Source organism: Trachypithecus francoisi, unplaced genomic scaffold, assembly GCF_009764315.1.
Source record: "Trachypithecus francoisi isolate TF-2019V2 unplaced genomic scaffold, Tfra_2.0 Lachesis_group12, whole genome shotgun sequence".
Classification (NCBI taxonomy): Eukaryota; Metazoa; Chordata; class Mammalia; order Primates; family Cercopithecidae; genus Trachypithecus; species Trachypithecus francoisi.
This window is the reverse complement of record NW_022681457.1, coordinates 46,462,206-46,481,901: the sequence shown is the minus strand read 5'-3', so window position 1 is coordinate 46,481,901 and position 19,696 is coordinate 46,462,206. Positions and strand designations below refer to the sequence as shown.

At 39.5% G+C, this 19,696-nt stretch overlaps 2 protein-coding genes across 4 annotated transcripts in view; one reads left to right on the top strand and one right to left on the bottom strand.

Moving 5' to 3' along the window:
* SPATA1 (spermatogenesis associated 1) overlaps nt 1–14,506 on the bottom strand; it is a 50,008-nt gene extending 35,502 nt beyond the window's left edge. For 2 of the 3 annotated variants that reach the window (XM_033225427.1, XM_033225428.1), the window contains exons 1-2: nt 14,365–14,484; nt 3,643–3,815 (exon numbers count right to left, since the gene is read on the bottom strand). In XM_033225427.1, coding sequence (XP_033081318.1) covers nt 3,643–3,744 — 102 coding nt within the window. In that variant the 5' untranslated portion in view covers nt 3,745–3,815; nt 14,365–14,484. Of the gene's footprint in view, nt 1–3,642; nt 3,816–12,706; nt 14,091–14,364 lie in introns of those variants that run through there. The other variant, XR_004440656.1, reaches the window with a different exon arrangement.
* Nucleotides 14,210–19,696, top strand: part of GNG5 (G protein subunit gamma 5) — an 8,391-nt gene continuing 2,904 nt past the window's right edge. Inside the window, exons 1-2 of the mRNA XM_033225432.1 lie at nt 14,210–14,769; nt 18,845–18,989. Coding sequence (XP_033081323.1) covers nt 14,689–14,769; nt 18,845–18,970 — 207 coding nt within the window. The 5' untranslated portion in view covers nt 14,210–14,688 and the 3' untranslated portion in view covers nt 18,971–18,989. The remainder of the gene's footprint in view (nt 14,770–18,844; nt 18,990–19,696) is intronic.

Below are 19,696 nucleotides of genomic sequence, written 5' to 3'. Positions count from 1 at the left end.
AATCAAATTAAGCTTGATACTCCCTGCATATTAAAAGTCAAAGCATTTAAATGAATATTCTTGAATGCAATATTAAATATCTGAGAAACCTTTAAAAGTTTGAATATGGCCTACTGTTAATATTAGTAATTTTATAGGAGATAAAAATGGTTCTTGAGCATAAGGTTTTCTTCAAGTTGTTTTTATAAATCAAGAAAATTACTTCTATGCTTTTGATGATGAAATATTAACTAAAAATTTAAAATGTTTGTATAGATCTGATAGTGAAGTTTTCTGTATGTTGCATTTTGAACACTAGAGCACTTAAAAGATTATCCCCTCACTATACTATTGAATATTTGCAAAACCTTAATAATTTGAAGTAAATATGACCTTATCTTTATATAAATATATTAATATTTTACAGGGGGAAACTCTCTCTTGAACTAAATATTTATATACATGTTTCTTAAAAAATACATTTTAATGTTTTTTTCCAGAACAATAAAGTAGTTGAAAAAATATTTAAAAATTTTAAAGTACATATTAAATCTGACAATATTATTTTAAGGTTAAATATTCTATTTACACTCACACCCTGATTTATTATAATCTTACTTTCCTGGCTTTAATGGAAGCTGCTCATCAATAATATTTTCATTAAAACCATTAGCTATTTTAAAAATACATTACAAGGTGTATATATACATATACACATATATATATATATGGGGGCATATACTTTTTCTTTTGCCCCAGGTTTCAAAATGATTAGGGATGGCACTGTTGGATTCTGTCTCTTATTTAAAATATTGGTATCTTGTTCATCATGGATTTTTTTTGCATTAATTTTACTAAAACAATTTTTTGGTAGCCCCTTAAATTTTTCTTCTATGGCAAGTACCTCATTTGCCTCAGACTAGTCCTGGCTTTGTGAGAAATACAGCCAATAAACAATAAATACTGCCTTCTAAGAAGTAAAATTTTAAAAAAGTTTTTTAAATTAAAAAAAATAACACAAAACACTAATAGATAATATAGATATTATAAAGTGGTAGCTACTAGGAAAAAATAAGTAGGGCGGGGTAAAGAAGAATGGGAAGATATGGGATGGAGAAGTTTTCAGTTTTAAATAGTCAGGATAGGTCTCATGGAAGAGGTGATATCGGAGTAAAGACCTAAGGGAAAAGAAGGAATTAGCCAAGTGAAGATCTAGATGGAAAGAGTTTCAGAAAGAGATAAAATAAAGGTATTAAGGTGAGAGCATATCAGTATGATTGAAGCAGAGAGAGTAGGGGAGAGAGTAGTAGAAGATAAGTTCAGAAAAATAAGGAGGTAGAGGGGAAACATATAGCGCCTTCTGAGCCATTTTCACCTACAAAATGGGAAGCTAATGCATGGTTTTAAGAGAAACATTAAGATCTGACATATATTTTTATTTAATAGGAAAAATTTTAAACATACATATAAATAGAGTAATTCTCTCTCTCCGAATAAAATATTCAAAGTAAATCAGACATCGCGACACTATATCCCTAAATTATTTGGCATCCATATTCTAAAAATAAGAACCTCTGTAACATAATCACAGTTTCATTTTCACATCTAAAAAATTAAAATCCCTTAATGTCAATTAATATCCAGTTCATATTTAAATTTTCCCAATTGTCCTTGAAATATTTTCTTAACCTGGAATTCAAACAAAGATCACACAATGCATTTGGTTGTTATGTCTTTTAAAACTTTCATCTTGAAGAGCTCCCAAACCTATTTTTTGCTTTTTATTTTTAACATGGCACTGACTTTTTAAAAGATACTGAGCCAGTTGTCTTATAGAATGTTCTACATTCTGAATATACTTCATTATCTCTAAGGTGTCATTTAACTTGTTTCTCCAACCTCTCTTATCTCCTATAAACAGTTAACTATACAGCCTTCAAGTGACACAGGGGCAATAATATTTTATAAGTGGTGCCCTGTATTTTATATTGCATTATATCAGGATATACATAATGCTTTACTTAATTAGTTGAGTGATGGGGATCATAGCTAGAACAGACTATAAGAGGCAAGAAAAGGGAACTTGTTATGAAGCTACTGGAATAATTAGAGTGTGAGACAATGGTGACTCATGTGCTAGCAGTAAAGGTTATTAAAAAGCAGTCAGATTTTGTATGTATTTAAAAGTTAGAGTCAATCAATTGGAAGTGGAGTTTAAGAGTCAAGTAGAAGAGTCAGAGTCAATCTATTGGAAGTGGAGTTTGAAAGAAGAGTCAAGTAGAAGACTCAAGTATGCAAGAAGAATCAAGTATGACTCCAAGGCATTTGGCCCCAGATACTGAAAGGATAGATTTAACCTTTCAGTATCTGAAATGGCAAAAGTCATGGGTAGTGCAAGTTTTAGGGAAGGGAAAAAAAATCCAGTTTCAGACATATTAAGATGAGATATCTATTGGCCATCCAAGTGGAGATGTCAGTTAGTCAGCTGAATATAGGCCTATGTGAATCTGGAATTTGGGAAAGAGGACTGAGATAAGGCTATAAATTTGGAAATCCTTGGCATAAAGTTGGTATTTAAATCTATTAGACTAGATGAGATCACCAAGGAATGAGTGCAGGCAGAGAAGAGAACAAAGAACTGAACCCTGATGTATTTCAAAATTAAGAGGTCAGTAAGAAGATGAAGGCCCAGTAAAGATGACTGAGAATGAACAACCAGGGAGGTAAGAAGAAAACAAACATAAAAGAGCTGAACCCTGATGTATTCACAAATTAAGAGGTCAGGAGGAAGATGAAGGCCCAGCAAAGATGACTGAGAATGAACAACCAGGGAGGTAAGAAGAAAACAAACATAATATGTATGCTAGAAGCCTAGTGAAGCCTATGTCAAGGAAGAGAAAGTGATTAATGGTGTCAGCTGTTATGCACACATAGATCAAGAATGTTTAGGATAAGAATTAACCAACAGATTTAGTAATGAAAGGGTGAATTTAATGAGAACAGTTTTGGTGGAATAATGGAGATGAAATCTTGATTGCACTTGGTTTAAGAGAAAATAGAGAGAAGGTATTGGGGAATCTAAGATGGTATGACATACTTGTTTAGAAGAGTGAAAGAGTGAATTAATGAGTCGCAGATAGTAAGACTGCCCACCAGAAAAGATTCCATTTGAAATTCATGGTCATGAATTTAAAGTGAGAATGGTACTTATGATGGTATACATTTTTTTGTCTAGCCATGTTCAGCTGCTCAGGTGTAGGTACAGAACAGGTGGAGAAATGCATTAACCATGTTTGTTGTTTTGCCAAGCAGCACAATGAAGTGACAGAGGGGCAAGGAGTCAAAAGTATGTGCAAAGGAGTGATCATGACTGCTCTATGGAACTTAAGCTAGATATGGAGGGTACCACCTTCAACCATACAATTGAGAAATAGTAAAAAAGGTGATAGAATCAATGCATTGAGGATCCCAATATGGTTGGGGTAGAGGAAGTGAGCTAGTGACACGAGAAGTGTAACCAGGCAATGGGATATATGAAGTTGGGATCATGGTGGAGTCAATATCTAATACTTCATATAATTTATGTTTTTGCTTTTATAAAACTTTTCAAAAACAATGATAAGCAAGTCTTTCTTATATTTTAGTATAAAAAGATTTTCTTACCTCTGATGAGGAAAGTCGACTTGGATTGAGCGACATATTTACTAATGTCTGAATGGGATAATTATCAATTGGAATTTTGTTTCTTTTTTTATCTTTCTTCATTTGAGTGGTATTAAATAAAAATTGTAATAGTTTTTTTTGGCTTAAGATAGCTTTCCACTCATTTCTGGTCTCTGATTTGTTCAAGAAATAAAAAGGAAAACACAAAAACATTAAATAAACCAAAAATGAAAACTTAGAAATATATATAATCTTTATTATTCTAACTCTAAAGGACATATTACTAGTAAATAGGACTGTGTAATGAAATGAGTATAAATATATACAACTAAGTAACGTGACAAATTACATTATAATGGACTTGTGACAAGGACATACTTTACTATTCTAAATAATTCATCTTTTCTTGGTCAAAAATTAAGGTTAAATAGATAGCATTTTACATGAAGTAGAAATACACATTTGGAAGTAGAAAGACAGAATTTATGATACTTGGTTAGGATCAATGACAAATTCTAAGCATGCCTAAAGTTTTAATTAGCCTCTGGGCTAGTTAAAATCCCAGCACTTTGGGAGGCCGAGACGGGCGGATCACGAGGTCAGGAGATCGAGACCATCCTGGCTAACACGGTGAAACCCCGTCTCTACTAAAAATACAAAAAACTAGCCGGGCGAGGTGGCGGGCGCCTGTAGTCCCAGCTACTTGGGAGGCTGAGGCAGGAGAATGGCGTGAACCCGGGAGGCGGAGCTTGCAGTGAGCCGAGATTGCGCCACTGCACTCCAGCCTGGGCGACAGAGCGAGACTCCGCCTCAAAAAAAAAAAAAAAAAAAAAAAAAAAAAAAAGAATGATGAAAACTGTTTTACCATATACATTTCTTCCTGGGTTTTGATGCCTCAATAATAAAAAACATGAACAATCATTCCAGGTGAAAATGCCAGTCTTTATATATATCAGGCTTCATTTGTGTATTATTTCCTGTGTTTTTCCTCAGGATTTATGGCAGTTTACAAGAATGTATGATACAATTAAAAATATATAATGTATATAAGAAAAAATAAAAAATAAGGTAGCTGAATTATTACTCTAAAAGGAATTATCAAAGCAGGATAATCCTTAAGGATACACTAATCATATCAACACAAGAGCTGAAGCTTTTCTAGATTTCAAAGCATTGCTCTTCCTTGATTTATGTTAAAATAAGGATTTATCTCCAACAAAACTTAAAATTCCTCTGATCTGGTACTGATTGTAGCTCTACAAAACCCTAACAAGTACCACTAATTGTTTTAATGGTATCAAAATTAAAAGATTATCTCCTGAAATATAGCATCTCCTTAAATTAGTTTTACATATTACTTTCCATATTTCTTATAATAATTAAAACTTAGAATGTGATTTGTCATTTTGACCATGTCAAACGCTATTTTAAGTACACATTAGTACTTTAAGAAAGTATTTATATATCTATACAAAAACTCTGTATGCCACTGTATTAATATTAGCCTCTATTACGAACCTAAGTGAAAGATGACTCAGATACATATATGGTCACTTCATTATTAGATAATAATTAGTTAATAATCTATAATAATTATAGTATAAAGATATTCATTGATTCACTGGTATGCAAGTTCGTAGGCTAAAAGTTTTAATTTGTTACATATTAAAATTTGATATTTTAATTCAGAATAATTTTTTTTTTCTTTTTTTTTGAGACATAGTCTCCCTGTGTCACCCAGGCTGGAGTGCAGTGGTGCACTCTTGGCTCACTGCAGCCTCTGCCTCCCAGGTTCAAGTGATTCTCCTGCCTCAGCTTCCCAAGTAGCTGAGATGACAGTCGTGTGCCACCACTTCCAGTTAATTTTTGCATTTTTTTTTTTTTTTTTTTTTTTTTGAGGCGGAGTCTCGCTCTGTCGCCCGGACTGGAGTGCAGTGGCCAGATCTCAGCTCACTGCAAGCTCCGCCTCCTGGGTTTCCGCCATTCTCCTGCCTCAGCCTCCCAAGTAGCTGGGACTACAGGCGCCCGCCACCTCGCCCGGCTAGTTTTTGTATTTTTAGTAGAGACGGGGTTTCACCGTATTAGCCAGGATGGTCTCGATCTCCTGACCTCGTGATCCGCCCGTCTCGGCCTCCCAAAGTGCTGGGATTACAGGCTTGAGCCACCGCGCCCGGCCAATTTTTGCATTTTTAATAGAGACAGGTTTTCACCGTGTTGGCCAGGCAGGTTTCAAACTTCTGATCTCAAGTGATCTGCCCGTCTCGGCCTCCGGAAGTGCTGGGATTACGGGCATGAGCCACCAATGTGCCCATCCCAGAACAAATTTTTAATTAAACAAACTCAAGATAGATCAGTCAAGACCTGCTTTATTGTTGTCCTGAGGTAAACCTATACAGGACCCCACTATATATGTTGAGTATCCATAATTTTAAAATCTGAAATCTGGAATGCTCAAAAATCTGAAACTTTTTGAATGTTGACATAATGCTCCAAAGAAATGCTCATTGGAGCATTTTGGATTTTGGATTAGGATTGTTTAACCGACATAATGCAAATATCCCAAAATTGAAAAAATCTGAAATCTGAAACATTTCTGACACCAAACGTTTTGGATAAGGGATACTCAACCTATAGTATCCCTTCTAAAGTAATGGCAAAGAAGCCATGTTTGGGATTTTAAGAACTCCCTTTATCATTTCTGATGCAACCAATGCTGGAGACCAAATCCTGGGCTGACCAGAAACAAACAAAATGTTCTGCTGTAAAAAGATGAGCCCTTGGGAATTAGACCTGGGAAAAGAGCTCAAGATTCAAGCGTTAGTAGACATTACTAACACGAATACAGAAAAGAGAGCCGGGTGTGGTGGCTCATGCCTATAATCCCAGCACTTTGGGAGGCCAAGAGGGGCGGATTGCCTGAGGTCAGGAGTTTGAGACCAGTCTGGCCAACATGGTGAAACCCCGTCTCTACTAAAAATACAAAAAAAAAAAAAAAAAAAAAAATTAGCTGGGCGTGGTGGCATGCGCCTGTAATCCCATCTACTCCAGAGGCTGAGGCAGGGGAATTGCTTGAACCAGGGGAGGGTTGCAGTGAGCCAAGATCGTGCCATTGCACTCTAACCTGGGCGACAGAGTGACTCCATCTCAAAAAGAAAAAAAGAATACAGAAAAGTCATGAGGCAGTGTCATAGTATCACAGCCATGAGGCAAGCCTATGTTACGGAAAAGCTATACTTATCTATAAAGAGATAGAAAAAGATAAAACATAGAAAAAATGACTGAGTTAACTGGTAGTGAGAAGCAAACTGAGGAAGTAACATAGCTGATTCATGTTTATAACTAAGCACTAGAGAGGAATCAAGAAGTCTTGGGGCTGAAGTATCTAGCCTTGGATCTACTTCCAGTTTGGCTTATTAGCGTGACAGTTTCTGTTTTGGGATTTACAAGGGATATGTGCCTCCACTGCTGCTCTATGTTGATATTTACAATAATCTCCTCATTGCTTGTGCTAACTTGAGTAAGCCTTTGCTATTGACACTACGAGAAGCTAATTAAAACTTTAGGCATGCTTGGCTGGCGTGCGTGGCTCACGCCTGTAATCCCAGTACTTTGGGAGGCTGAAGCAGGCAGATCACCTGTGGTCGGGAGTTCGAGACCAGCCTTATCAACATGGAGAAACCCCATCTCTACTAAAAATAAAAAATTAGCTGAGCGTGGTGGCGCATGTCTGTAATCTCAGCTACTCCAGAGACTGAGGCAGGAGAATCGCTTGAACCCGGGAGACAGAGGTTGCATGAGTCGAGATTGCACCATTGCACTCTAGCCTGGGCAACAAGAGCGAAACTCCATAACAACAAAACAAAACAAAACCAAAAAAACTTTAGGCATGCTTAGAATTTGTAGTTGATCCTAACCAAATCATATACTAAATCCTAACATATAATATGTGGGATTTTCACATTTTTTACCTGTTACTAATTAGCTAATGAACAAAATGATGCCAACAATTCAAATGAAAGGAGACTGATATCTCAATAACCGAAAATAAAGTGACTATTAAGTTCCTGTCTAATCTTTCATTTACTGCATAATTTTACTTTACAACTCTACTGCCAGGAATGGAAAATCAATTTTATCTTGCATGCTAATTCCCATCAACGGGTACTGACTATCTAGAAGTGAATTACTAAGTAGGATCCCAAGGCTACATCTCAGAATTACCATAGTCAACTATGGGTTTGAGAAGGAGTAACTCTTGGTGGATGTATAACCTATCTGCCATCTCTGATCTAGTCCCTCCTTTCAAAATATCTGCCCATCATGTTTTCTCTGCACTTTTCCAAAATTATTTTCAGTGTCAGTAGCAGAGCTGAAAATCAAGGTTAAGAACTTCTGATACTTATTCAGTTTCTAGAAATAAGGATTCTAGTAATTTTTATTTCCTGTTTGATAATACGGCATACAAAGATTGCTCGACGTACTTTAGAAAATCCTAAATGCTGACATGGGCTATGTTTAAATATATCAATAAAGTAGAATCTCACACAAGGTAATCAGATTGATTGGGAGCCAGAAAAGCAGATTTCTGGTCCCTTATAACCTATAAAACCATTCACTGGTCGGAGTGTCAGTTTCTTAGTGGTAAGTGACTTGAACTCTTCAAAATCCTTTGCAGCTCTAAAATGTTTTGATTACTTGATTGCTCAGGGAATGCAACAAGTGAAAGGGAAACTTACATTCTGGAATAAAAAAATCAGAATACAGTTAACTTTATGACAGATGATGGGAGTATTTTTTTCACATAATTCCTGATTCTTAAATCACCAAGGCATGAAGTCTATCTGATCAGGATAGATTCAGGTTATGTATATGTCCTGGGAGTTCTGCTTTATTTGGTTCCTGGTTAAGCTGTAAATAAAATTCTAATCAATTTAAAGGGTAACCTGTCTTAGGTAAATAGATTAAAATGCCTGAAATGAGGCCGGGTGCGGTGGCTCATGCCTATAATCCCAGCGCTTTGGGAGGCTGAGGTGGGTGGATCACCTGAGGTCAGGAGTTTGAGACCAGCCTGACCCACATGGTGAACTCCGTCTCTAGTAAAAACACAAAATTAGTTGGGCATGGTGGCGCATGCCTGTAATCTCAGCTACTCGGGAGGCTGAGGCAGGAAACTTGCTTGAACCCAGGAGGCAGAGGTTGCGGTGAGCTGAGATCACGCCATTGCACTCTAGCCTGGGCAACAACAGCAAAACTCCATCTCGAAAAAAAAAAAAAGAAAAAACAAAAAAAGCCTGAAATGCCTGAGGGCACTCCAGAATCCACAAGCATTTATAGTAGTTAGACTTGTGGAACCAATTGAGGAATGAGGTTTGTTTTCTAGACAGGTCCTAGTGTAGACAAAATGGCATACTTGTCTTGATTTGAAACCTTCTCAGGATATATAAGGACATTTTAGAGTGGGGGAGGGTCTCCCAGAGAGTAACAGAATGATATAGGGTTAGAATCTATGTTGGAAAAGGAATTATAGAGTTAGGTTTCTTTTACTTTGTAATTTTTATGGGCATGTAGTAGGTGTATATATTTATGGGTACACGAAATATTTTGATACAGGCATACAACGTGTGAAAATCACATCAGGGTAAACAGGGTATCTATGACCTCAAGCATTTATCCTTTCTTTGTGTTACAAAAAATCAAATTATACTCTTATTTTAAAATGTATAATTATTGTTAACTATAATCACCCTTTTGTGCTATCAAATACTAGATTTTATTCACTTTATCTAACTTAATATTTCTGTACCCATTAACCATCCCCAGTTCCCAACCTACTACTCTTCCCAGCCTCTGGTAACCATCATTCTACTATCTCCATGAGTTCAATTGTTTTATGTTTTACTGCCAAATAAGTGAGAATATGTGAAGTTGGTGTTTCTGCACCTGGTTTTTTCACTTAACATAACGACCTCCAGTTCTATCCATGTGGTTGCAAATGAGATAATCTCATTCTTTTTTATGGCAGAATGGTACTCCATTGTTTATTTGTACCACATTTTCTTTACTCATTCATCTCTTGATAGACACTTAGGCTGCTTTTAAATCTTGGCTATTGTGAATAGTGCTGCAGTAAACAAGGGAGTGCAGATACCTCGATATACTGGTTTCTTTTCTTTTGGGTCTATAGCTAGCGGTGGGATTCCTGGGACATACTGAAGCTCTGTTTTTAGTTTTTTTGAGAAACCTCCAAGTTGGTCTCCATAGTGGTAGTACTAATTTACATTCTCACCAACAGTGTACAAGGGTTCCCTTTTCTCCACATCCTCACCAGCATTTGTTATTGTCTATCTTTTGCATAAAAGCCACTTTGAGGAGAGATCTCATTGTAGTTTTGATTTGCATTTCTCCTGATGATCAGTGATGTTGGAACACCTTTTCATACACCTGTTCGCCATTTGTAAGTCTTCTTTTGAAAAGTCTTTATTCAGCATTTTTGCCCATTTTTAAAGTGGATTATTAGATTTTTTTTCCTATATAGTTGAGCTCCTTATATATTCTGGTTATAAATCCTTTATCAGATGAATAGTTTGCAAATATTTCTTCCCATTCTGTGACTTGTCTCTTCACTTTGCTGATTGTTTCCTTTGTAGTGCAGAAGGTTTTCATTTTTATTTTTTATTTTTCTGAGACAGGGCTTCTCTGTTGCCCATGCTGGAATGCGGGGCATGATCATAGCTCACTGCAGCCTTGACCTCTGTGGGTTACCAAGTAGCTGGGATCACAGGTACATGCCACCATGCCCAGCTACTTTTTGTATTTTTGTAAAGCTGTGGTTTTGGCTTTGCCATGTTGCCCAGGCTGTTATCAAACTCCTGGGTTCAAGCAATCCACCTGTTCCAGCCTCTCAAAGTGCTGGGATTACAAGCATAAGCCACCACGCCTGGTCCTGTGCGGGTTTTTAACTTGATGTAATCCCATTTGTTCATTTTTGCTTTGGTTGCCTGTGCTTGTAGGGCATTATTCAAAAAATCTTTACCCAATCCAATGTACTGGAAAGTTTCTCCAATGTTTTCTTTTCCTTTTTTGAGAGCTGGAGTCTCACTCTGTCGCCCAGGCTGGAGTGCAATGGCATGATCTCAGCTTACTGCAATCTCTGCCTCCCGGATTCAAGTGATTCTCCTGTCTCAGCTTCCCAAGTAGCTGCGACTACAGGCGTGCGCCACTCTGCCCAGCTAATTTTTGTATTCTTAGTAGAGACAGGGTTTCACTATATGTTGGTCAGGCTGGCCTGAAACTCCTGACCTCAGGTGATCCACCCGCCTTGGCCTCCCAAAGTGCTGGGATTACAGGTGTGAGCCACCATGCCCCACCCCCAATGTTTTCTTATAGTAGTTTCATGGTTTGAGGTCTTAGATTTAAGTCTTTAACCCATTTTGATTTGATTTTGGTATATGAGGAGAGAGATCCAGTTTCATTCTTCTAATATGGATATTCAGTTTTCCCAGCACCATTTATTGAAGGGACTGTCCTTTCTCCAATGTATGCTCTTGGCCCTTTGTAAAAAACGAGTTCATTGCAGGTGAATGAATTTGTTTCTGGGTTCTCTAGTCTGTTCTATTAGTCTGTGTATCTGTTTTTATGCCAGTTACCATGCTGTTTTGGTTACTGTAGCTCTGTTGTGTAATTTGAGGTCAGGTAACATGATTCCTCCATGTTTATTTTTTGCTCAGGGTAACTTTGGTGACTCTGGGTCTTTTATGGTTCTGTGTAAGTTTTAGGATTTTTAAAAATACTTCTGCAAAGAATGTCATGGGTATTTTGATAGAGATTGCATTGAATCTGTAGATTGGGTATTAGAGACATTTTAACTATATTGAATCTTCCAATACATGAACATGGAGTATTTATGGTTTTCATTGTAGAGATCTTTAACTTCCTTGGTTACTTCCTAAGTATTTTATTTGCAGCTACTGTATATATTTTTTTCTCCAAACTTCAATTTCCTTAGCCATTATAAAAACAGTATAAGCTCATTCTTTCAGAAAGAAGTCAGAATTGTGAAATCCCCCTTTGAAGAGATTCAGTTTTTAGTTAAACTACAAAGTAAGGCATGTGAATCTTATTTATTCAAATTCTGAATTTAGACCTAGTGAACTAAAGAACTTAGGTTATTAATTGAATAAGGTGAAGATCTCAGGTAAATTTAAACTGACAGTGCTCTGCTGACAAAACATAAAACGACAGATTACTTGGTTGTCTTTTCTTGCCATTTATTTCTACAAGAATCTTCTCGGTGGGCCGGGCGCGGTGGCTCAAGCCTGTAATCCCAGCACTTTGGGAGGCCGAGACGGGCGGATCACGAGGTCAGGAGATCGAGACCATCCTGGCTAACACGGTGAAACCTCGTCTCTACTAAAAAAATACAAAAAACTAGCCGGGCGAGGTGGCGGCGCCTGTAGTCCCAGCTACTCGGGAGGCTGAGGCAGGAGAATGGCGTAAACCCGGGAGGCGGAGCTTGCAGTGAGCTGAGATCCGGCCACTGCACTCCAGCCCGGGCGACAGAGCGAGACTCCGTCTCAAAAAAAAAAAAAAAAAAAAAAAAAAAAAAAGAATCTTCTTGGTGACAAATTGTTTTTACAACAGGCCAGTCTTCAACCAACTGAACGGTGAGCATCTATGTCTGTACAGTTAGTAACATGTTTGAAATGTTTTAGATCATTGTGGAAGGTCAAAGGACATCTCCTAAACAAAAATTTAAGAGATACAGATAGTTCATAAACTATATTTACTGGTAATCACTTCAGATGCAACTGAACTTAAAGTTATCTCAATGGTTTTTTTTTTTTTTTGAGACGGAGTCTAGCTCTGTCGCCAGGCTGGAGTGCAGTGGCGCCATCTTGGCTCACTGCAACCTCTGCCTCCCAGGTTCAAGCCATTCTCCTGCATCAAGCCTCCCGGGTAGCTGGGACTACAGGTGTGTGTCACCACGCCCGGCTAATTTTAGTATTTTTTAGTAGAGACGAGGTTTCACCACGCTGGCCAGGATGGTCTCGATCTCCATCTCGTGATCCGCCTGCCTCCGCCTCCTAAAGTGCTGGGATTACGGGCGTGAGCCACTGCACCCGGCCTCAATGGTTTTTTTTTTCTTTTGTATCCTAAATAGAATCTTTAAACACATGCTACAAACAATAATATCTAGTGTTTGAGACAGCAGTTCAGTCTGTGGTTTCCCAATGCAGCAGTTAATAAAAAAGCAATAAATTTTTTTCTTCTGAAACTGTTTTGGCCTAAAACACTGTTTATTCCTCAACAGTCTCCCTCACAGAAGTAATTATTGGACCATATATTCCCTAAAATCTCTTCCAGCATTAACATTCCACGGTTCTAAGAGTTCAGTGATATATTTTACAACTACTGTAAAATAGATCATTCTTTAATAAAGATACTTGTGTTTAATCTTACAAACCTGTAAAGTGTGAATGACGTTTTAGCATTACACAGTCAACAAAGCACCAAAGGTAAAATAATTATAACACCTTTTGGGAAAAGACAATATTTATTGAGATAGCTTTCATATTCTTTTTATATATAATGTCATTTCATTCTGAAAAACAACTCTACGAAGCTTTATAATTTATTTTGAAATAAGGAAAAAAAGCCTCAGTAATTTAAGTAGCTTGCCCAAGAATACCATAAGTAGCAGAGCCAGAATTCAAACCCTGGTTTTAACCCCAATCATTAATTACATCCGTACGAATTAAGTAAGATGCTAAACTTACACGATGTACATTTTTGCAAACTGATATAAACTGTTGAGCAAGTAATTTAGATTTTGTTGACCAGAGCAATGACATATGCTTCTCTAATAAAAAATTTGAAATCCATTAATGATGAAATTATTCACATTAATGGAAAATATCAGCGCATTCGGGGACTGACTATCCCAAAAGAAATAGGAAACATCTGCCCTTAGTGCTGTGACATCACACACACATTTCCATGGATGAAGGAAAGACACACTGACTGGCTGGCTGAGCCTATTTTGTTTGGTTAGATCCTACCCTCTCTCCTAAAAACTCCTTTGGGACTCAATTTCAAGCAGGAGGTAATAAATTACAACGGAAATACTAAAAAACAAACTTTCCGGACACCAAAACAAGTTTTATTTTAAAAAGTACAATAAGCGTTAATTCTCCAGAGTAAATGGGTAACAGAGTAGACAGGTGTAATCTTCAGCCAGCACCTTGGCTTCTTCACAATCTCCTTCAGAAAAAACCAATTCAAGAGCTAAGAAGCCAGTAAAGTCAAACCTCGAGAAGGTCCTTTCTCCAGCGAATCAGCGCCCCTGTTCCCCGCCCGCCCGGCTCAGCTGGGTAGGCGACAGCGACCTCCGCACCTTCCCTCCGCCTCGTGTCAGCCAGACTGGGGGTTGGAGGTGGAACTGAGAATGCCTGTTGGCCAAACTCGGGTCACAAAGAGACACGCCTGTACGGCGTGGCGGGGGTGTGCGGGTGACTCACGCCGGGTGCACAGTAGCTCCTACGCCTCGGCGGGCATCTCCCCTCACTTCCCTCAACCCCTCCCACAAACTCTGGGAGGAAAACTGAGACCTCCTGGTCACCCGCCGCCGGACCTTTTAGACACAACACAGCTCCGACTTCCCTCACTGGCCCTCTTCAGACCCCCTCTTAGGTCTTAGCGGCTAACGAGGAGCTGTCTCCTTACCTCTCCCTAATCGGTCCCTCTGGAGAGGAAAAGAGAACTTATGAGTCCAGGCGCGCTCGCCTCCCCAGCAGCCGCGCCCACCGACTGCTCCGCCCCTTCTCCTCCCCCTCCTCCAGGCTCGCGCTCCTGGCCTGGTGAGGAGCCGCAACAGAGGGTGGGAAAGGCGCGCATGCGCATCGAGGGTGGAGTCGCTGAGCACAGAACCGGAAACTTAGACAAAGTTCGGAGCCCCGCCCCCGCCGCGCGCTGCTTAGTTGTCTGGCCCCGCCGACCCACGGCCAACGACCCACCGACCCACGAATCGGCCCGGCCGTCGTGTGCAGCATGTCTGGCTCCTCCAGCGTTGCCGCTATGAAGAAAGTGGTTCAACAGCTCCGGCTGGAGGCCGGGCTCAACCGCGTCAAAGTGAGCTGGGGCGGGCGGCCGAGGCGGGAGGAAGGCGGCGGCTGCAGCAGTGGCGGGTGGGATCCGGCGACCCAGCTGGCGGGGGCGGGTGGGACACGCGCCGGCCCTCCCTTCCCCTGGAGAGGACGCGCGCTCGGTGGCGGCGATCGGGGAGCGGCCAGCTTTAGAGAAGGCGCCGCGTGGGTCTAGGCTGTGTTTTGGAGGGACGATTAGTTCGCCCTTCCGCCCCAGGACTTTCCGAGGAGGGCTGGCCTCTGGGCTGAACCGTGGCCCACATTCCGGTCCTCCTCCCTCTCTACCTCCCTTGGCCGCCTTGTCGGCTGGTCTCGCCAACAAGCTGCGCCTCCGCGCGCCGTCCGCACCCTTCCTTTCCCACTTCGCCAGCCTGCTGTTTCTCATCGGACAGGGTATTTTCCGACTTTTGATTCAGAGCAGACTTTTCTCCCCCCATTTTATCTTTCCCAAACCTACTTCCTTTAGTATTAAATTCTTACCTTCAACTTCTCTTGTCCATTGAACACATACTTTTAAGCGAATTATTGCATAACTTAAACTATGGATTACAGCAGCATTTTTCGAAACTATCCTGGAGTGTGAAGTTCCGGTTAGTGCCCCGTACAACCTCGAACAAAGCGTGCCTTTCATACCTATGGCACAGTTTGCTCGTATTTGACCTTGGGGATGTCGACTGGTCCGCATGCCCGAGAAAATGATTATTGTGGGTAATGATTGGTCTTATTTTGGCGTCTGGTTAGTTTTGGCCTTGTCTTGGGGTACTTTGGGAGAAAAAGCGTTTTGTCTGTGTTGATAGAACAACTTGACATTCAAGCGCTATTCTAAGTATTTCCTGATATTTACAGTCCTGAATGGATTGGCTTCTTTCTGGTACAATAGGTCAGGCTACATGTGAAACACTTCTGCAGTTAAAAAAAGAAACAAGAATGTAAATCATGTGCCCTGTTAAAAGCAGCCAGTTCCTAAGATGATTTGATTTTATACTCACCAGGCTAGTCTTTATTACTTCCTGAAATGTTTTGTGGAGTGAGAGAGGTAGGGTCTCTAAGCTTTCTTAACTGGAAATGTCAGAGACCTAGCTTACTCAGTTGTGGTCACCTCAGAAGGGAAGGGAAATTCTCATTCGTCTTGTTGTAGGATCCCCCTGAGAGAGGGTCTCCCATTTAGCTTTGTTAACTAGAAATGTGAGGGACCTGCTTACCCAGTTGTGGTCAACTCAGAAGGGAAGAGAAATTCTCATTCGTCTTGGTGTGGGATCCCCCTCAGAGTCCTTGAAGTGCTGTAGACCTCACTGCAATTTGGAATCTATTTCTCTACTCTCCCAATTCTTACCTCATCACAGTGGTTTCTAGTGAGTCTTGGCTGGATTTGGCTCTGAAATTCGAAATCATTTATTTATTAACCATTATATATCATTCAGGTATGCTTTTATCACAGATAGGATGGACCAAGAAAGAAAAAATGGGGCGCGATAGTGAAAGCAATAAATTGTACATACTTACTCTCCAAAGAAAATGACATGAGGTCCTCAGACTAAAATACTCCAAGAACTTTACCTTGAAAACCCTAGCTGCTGCTCCCCTAATCCCCCCAAACCGATCCTACCTAAATCTTCAGTAGCCTTCTGGTTCTGGTCGGGATCATTAAAGGCACCAGAAATGATTTGGTTTTGGAGTTACTGCCTGATGTTAAGGCTGTAGCAAGAAGGGGAGCATCCCCTTTGGGACTTTTTAATGAGCTTTTCTTTAGACATGTTGCTAAATGTGGTTTAACATTGTGTATCTATTTTATCAATGACTGGGCTAGGTGATTTTTTGTGAGATTTTTAAACTAGTACAATCTTTTAACCTTTATGTTTGAGTACAGTTGATAGAACTTATCACAAGTGCTTCACAAACTGTCATAGGTAGGTCAGGACATTTTTGAGAGTGAAAAGGGGCACTAATAATTAGGCCAGGATTACAGGGTTTCAACCTCTGGATGGTGATTGTTACAGTGCCTTGGGGGCTAGCAGCTTGTTCCAGTTTTAGAGTCTTTGTCTCAGCTTTCCTCACTGTTTGGAATGCTGTTTCTCACTGATGGTTATTTGGTTGGATCTCGTCATTGAGATCTCAGCTTCAATGTCACCTCAGACACCTTCCCTTAGGTGGGCACCCGGTCACTATCTAAACGATTACTCCTTTTACTACAGAGCACCTTGTCTGTCATTTTCTCTAAACTGTCAGCTCCATAACAACAGGGCTCTCTCTGGCTGTTATGTATTCTCAGTGCCTGTAAGTATATGCAGCACATAGTGGTGCTTGGAACTTGTGAAAGGGAGTTACATTGGACCCCACCTACACTTTAAATAGAAAATTAACAGGTACTCTTTATGCTTCCTGCTGGTTAATATGAATGAAAACACTAAACACTGTTACAATATTTGTTGAAAAAGGACACCACTGTTCCCCTACTTTAGCTACACTTCTTTTGGAAGGGAGGGGATGAGGGGGTTTAGTCATTTGTAAAAATACTTCTTTTACATAGGAGCTATTAAACCTATGGAACTCATTACCCTGGACTGTTGTATAAGCCAGACACACAAATAGATTTGATAAGCGTTTAGATTCATCTTAGGAGGATGAATTATTTTATCAGGTTGGAGGTACAGCTGTAATCTGCAGGGGTTCTTGGTATAGAGAGCATTTGTGATGCTATTAATTCCCTAAGGTCACATATCCAGCTGGATGGACTGGACACCTGCTCCCAGCCTCCTTGTGGTAAAGACTGAGAATAAAATAAATGAGTATTTCTCCCACTTCTTAAATCTCAGCTCAAGACTTCAGATATTAGATGCATTTCGGGCATGTTTTATTCATGTTCCACGTCTGAACAGTTCAGTTCATTGTTTTGGTATTTGTGTACCATCAACTATTTTAATGTTATTAAACTAGACAGTGACAGATTTCTGCCCAGTGTCATGTGACTGAAAGGCTGATAGCAAACTTCAATTTAACAGTTTTTCTGAGCAGCCTGCCTTTAAGAAACTATTGACTTAAATATGGTTTAAGTGTTAATATACATATACAGAGCCACCCAAACAGGACTTAAGGAACTTCTATGGCTTTATGGTTATTTTGTTTATATCCTACATCACCTTAGCAGAATATAGAAATAGTAGATGTCTAAGTGAAAGAATGCATGCCTCTTTTAATTTGTTTTAGTTTAAATGCAACAGTATAAGGGTCTGATAAATTTGAGGATCAGTATACTGAATGCATTCTTAAAGTGTTTGCGTTTCTAAATTATGTGCTATCCCACATTATGTTCATTCACAGTAGCATTTTTCCAGTTAATACTGCTTTCAAGACAAAATAATAGTTTGCTAGAATGTTATTGCTTTTTGTTGAACCTTTAATTTTGTTTTAAGAAACAAGATGTTAAGTACCCTCAGGTTTGCACTTGAACAGCCCATTATTAATAAGATGTGCTGTGCTTTGCAAAAATAAACATAATTCTACTGTTTGTACTCAGTCATCTGATTCTTCTAGTAACCAACCAAAAGAAAACATACTTTAAATCAGTCTTATTTACAAGCATTGGTTTTAAGTATTAAGAGTTCACTAGGCTGGGTGCGGTGGCTCACACCTGTAATCTCGCACTTTGGGAGGCCAACGCGGGCAGATCACAAGGTCAAGAGATCGAGACCATTCTGGCCAACATGGTGAAACCCCGTCTCTACTACAAATACAAAAATTAGCTGGGCGTGGTGCGCGCCTGTAGTCCCAGCTACTCAGGAAGCTGAGGCAGGAGAATCGCTTGAACCCAGGAGGGGGAGGTTGCAGTGAGCCGAGATCGCACCACTGCACTCCAGCCTGGCGACAGAGCAAGACTCCGTCTCAAAAAAAAAAAAAAAAAGAGCTCACTATATGACTTAAGTCTTCAATTATTCTATAGTATCTTCTTTTGAAGCAAGAGAAGTACTGTTTTATTGGAAGTACAGTATTTCCAAAGATTGAGAAAACCTTCATTAAAATGTTTTCACCATCTGGCGCTTCCCTCCCCTCTTTGTTATGTATAGGTTTCCCAGGCAGCTGCAGACTTGAAACAATTCTGTCTGCAGAATGCTCAACATGACCCTCTGCTGACTGGAGTATCTTCAAGTACAAATCCCTTCAGGCCTCAGAAAGTCTGTTCCTTTTTGTAGTAAAATGAATCTTTCAAAGGTAAGTTTCCTTAAATTAAAACCAAAACCCACATTGTAGGAATAACTAGTCTTTCTTTGCAGCACTTAAAAGATCATCCCATGCCCTTTCCTTTGGCCCTCCATTTCCAGTATTTTTCTGTTTTGCAAGGAAAGTAAGGATTCATGAAACTTGCTGACTTAGTAGTCATGAAGGCTAATCGTTTCTATTTTACTATAAGAAGGTTAAATAGAGGATTTAATAACCATAAAGAGGGTATAGGAGAGTTACTACAAAATCCCACTGCTGTTAACAAGCCATCTGTCACTTTTTAGAGCATCGGCCTAATGGCATATGCATCTTGGGAGTCCCCAAGTACTAGTTTTCTTTTTGTGTACCTAGCAAATATTTAGACAGTTTTTAAAAAAACTGCATTGTTTATGGGGATAACTTAAAGTACTACCAGCTGATTTGGATTAACTCTTTGATGTTATTGCTCTAACTAAACCCAGCTGTAGAGCAGTATAGCAAAGACTGGGAATTGGAAATGCAAGAGAAAATCAGATGTAATTGAGTAAGCCAGTGTGGTAAAGGCGTTTGGACTGAGGTAGAACAGGCTTTATGTTTTGTTCTCATTTGTTGGATTAAAGATGAAACATGAAGGAAATGCAGTATATGAGTTCTTGGTGGCAAACAGACAGTGGACTGAATTTCAGAGAATTAAAAACTAAAGACCCTGCTGGCTTTAT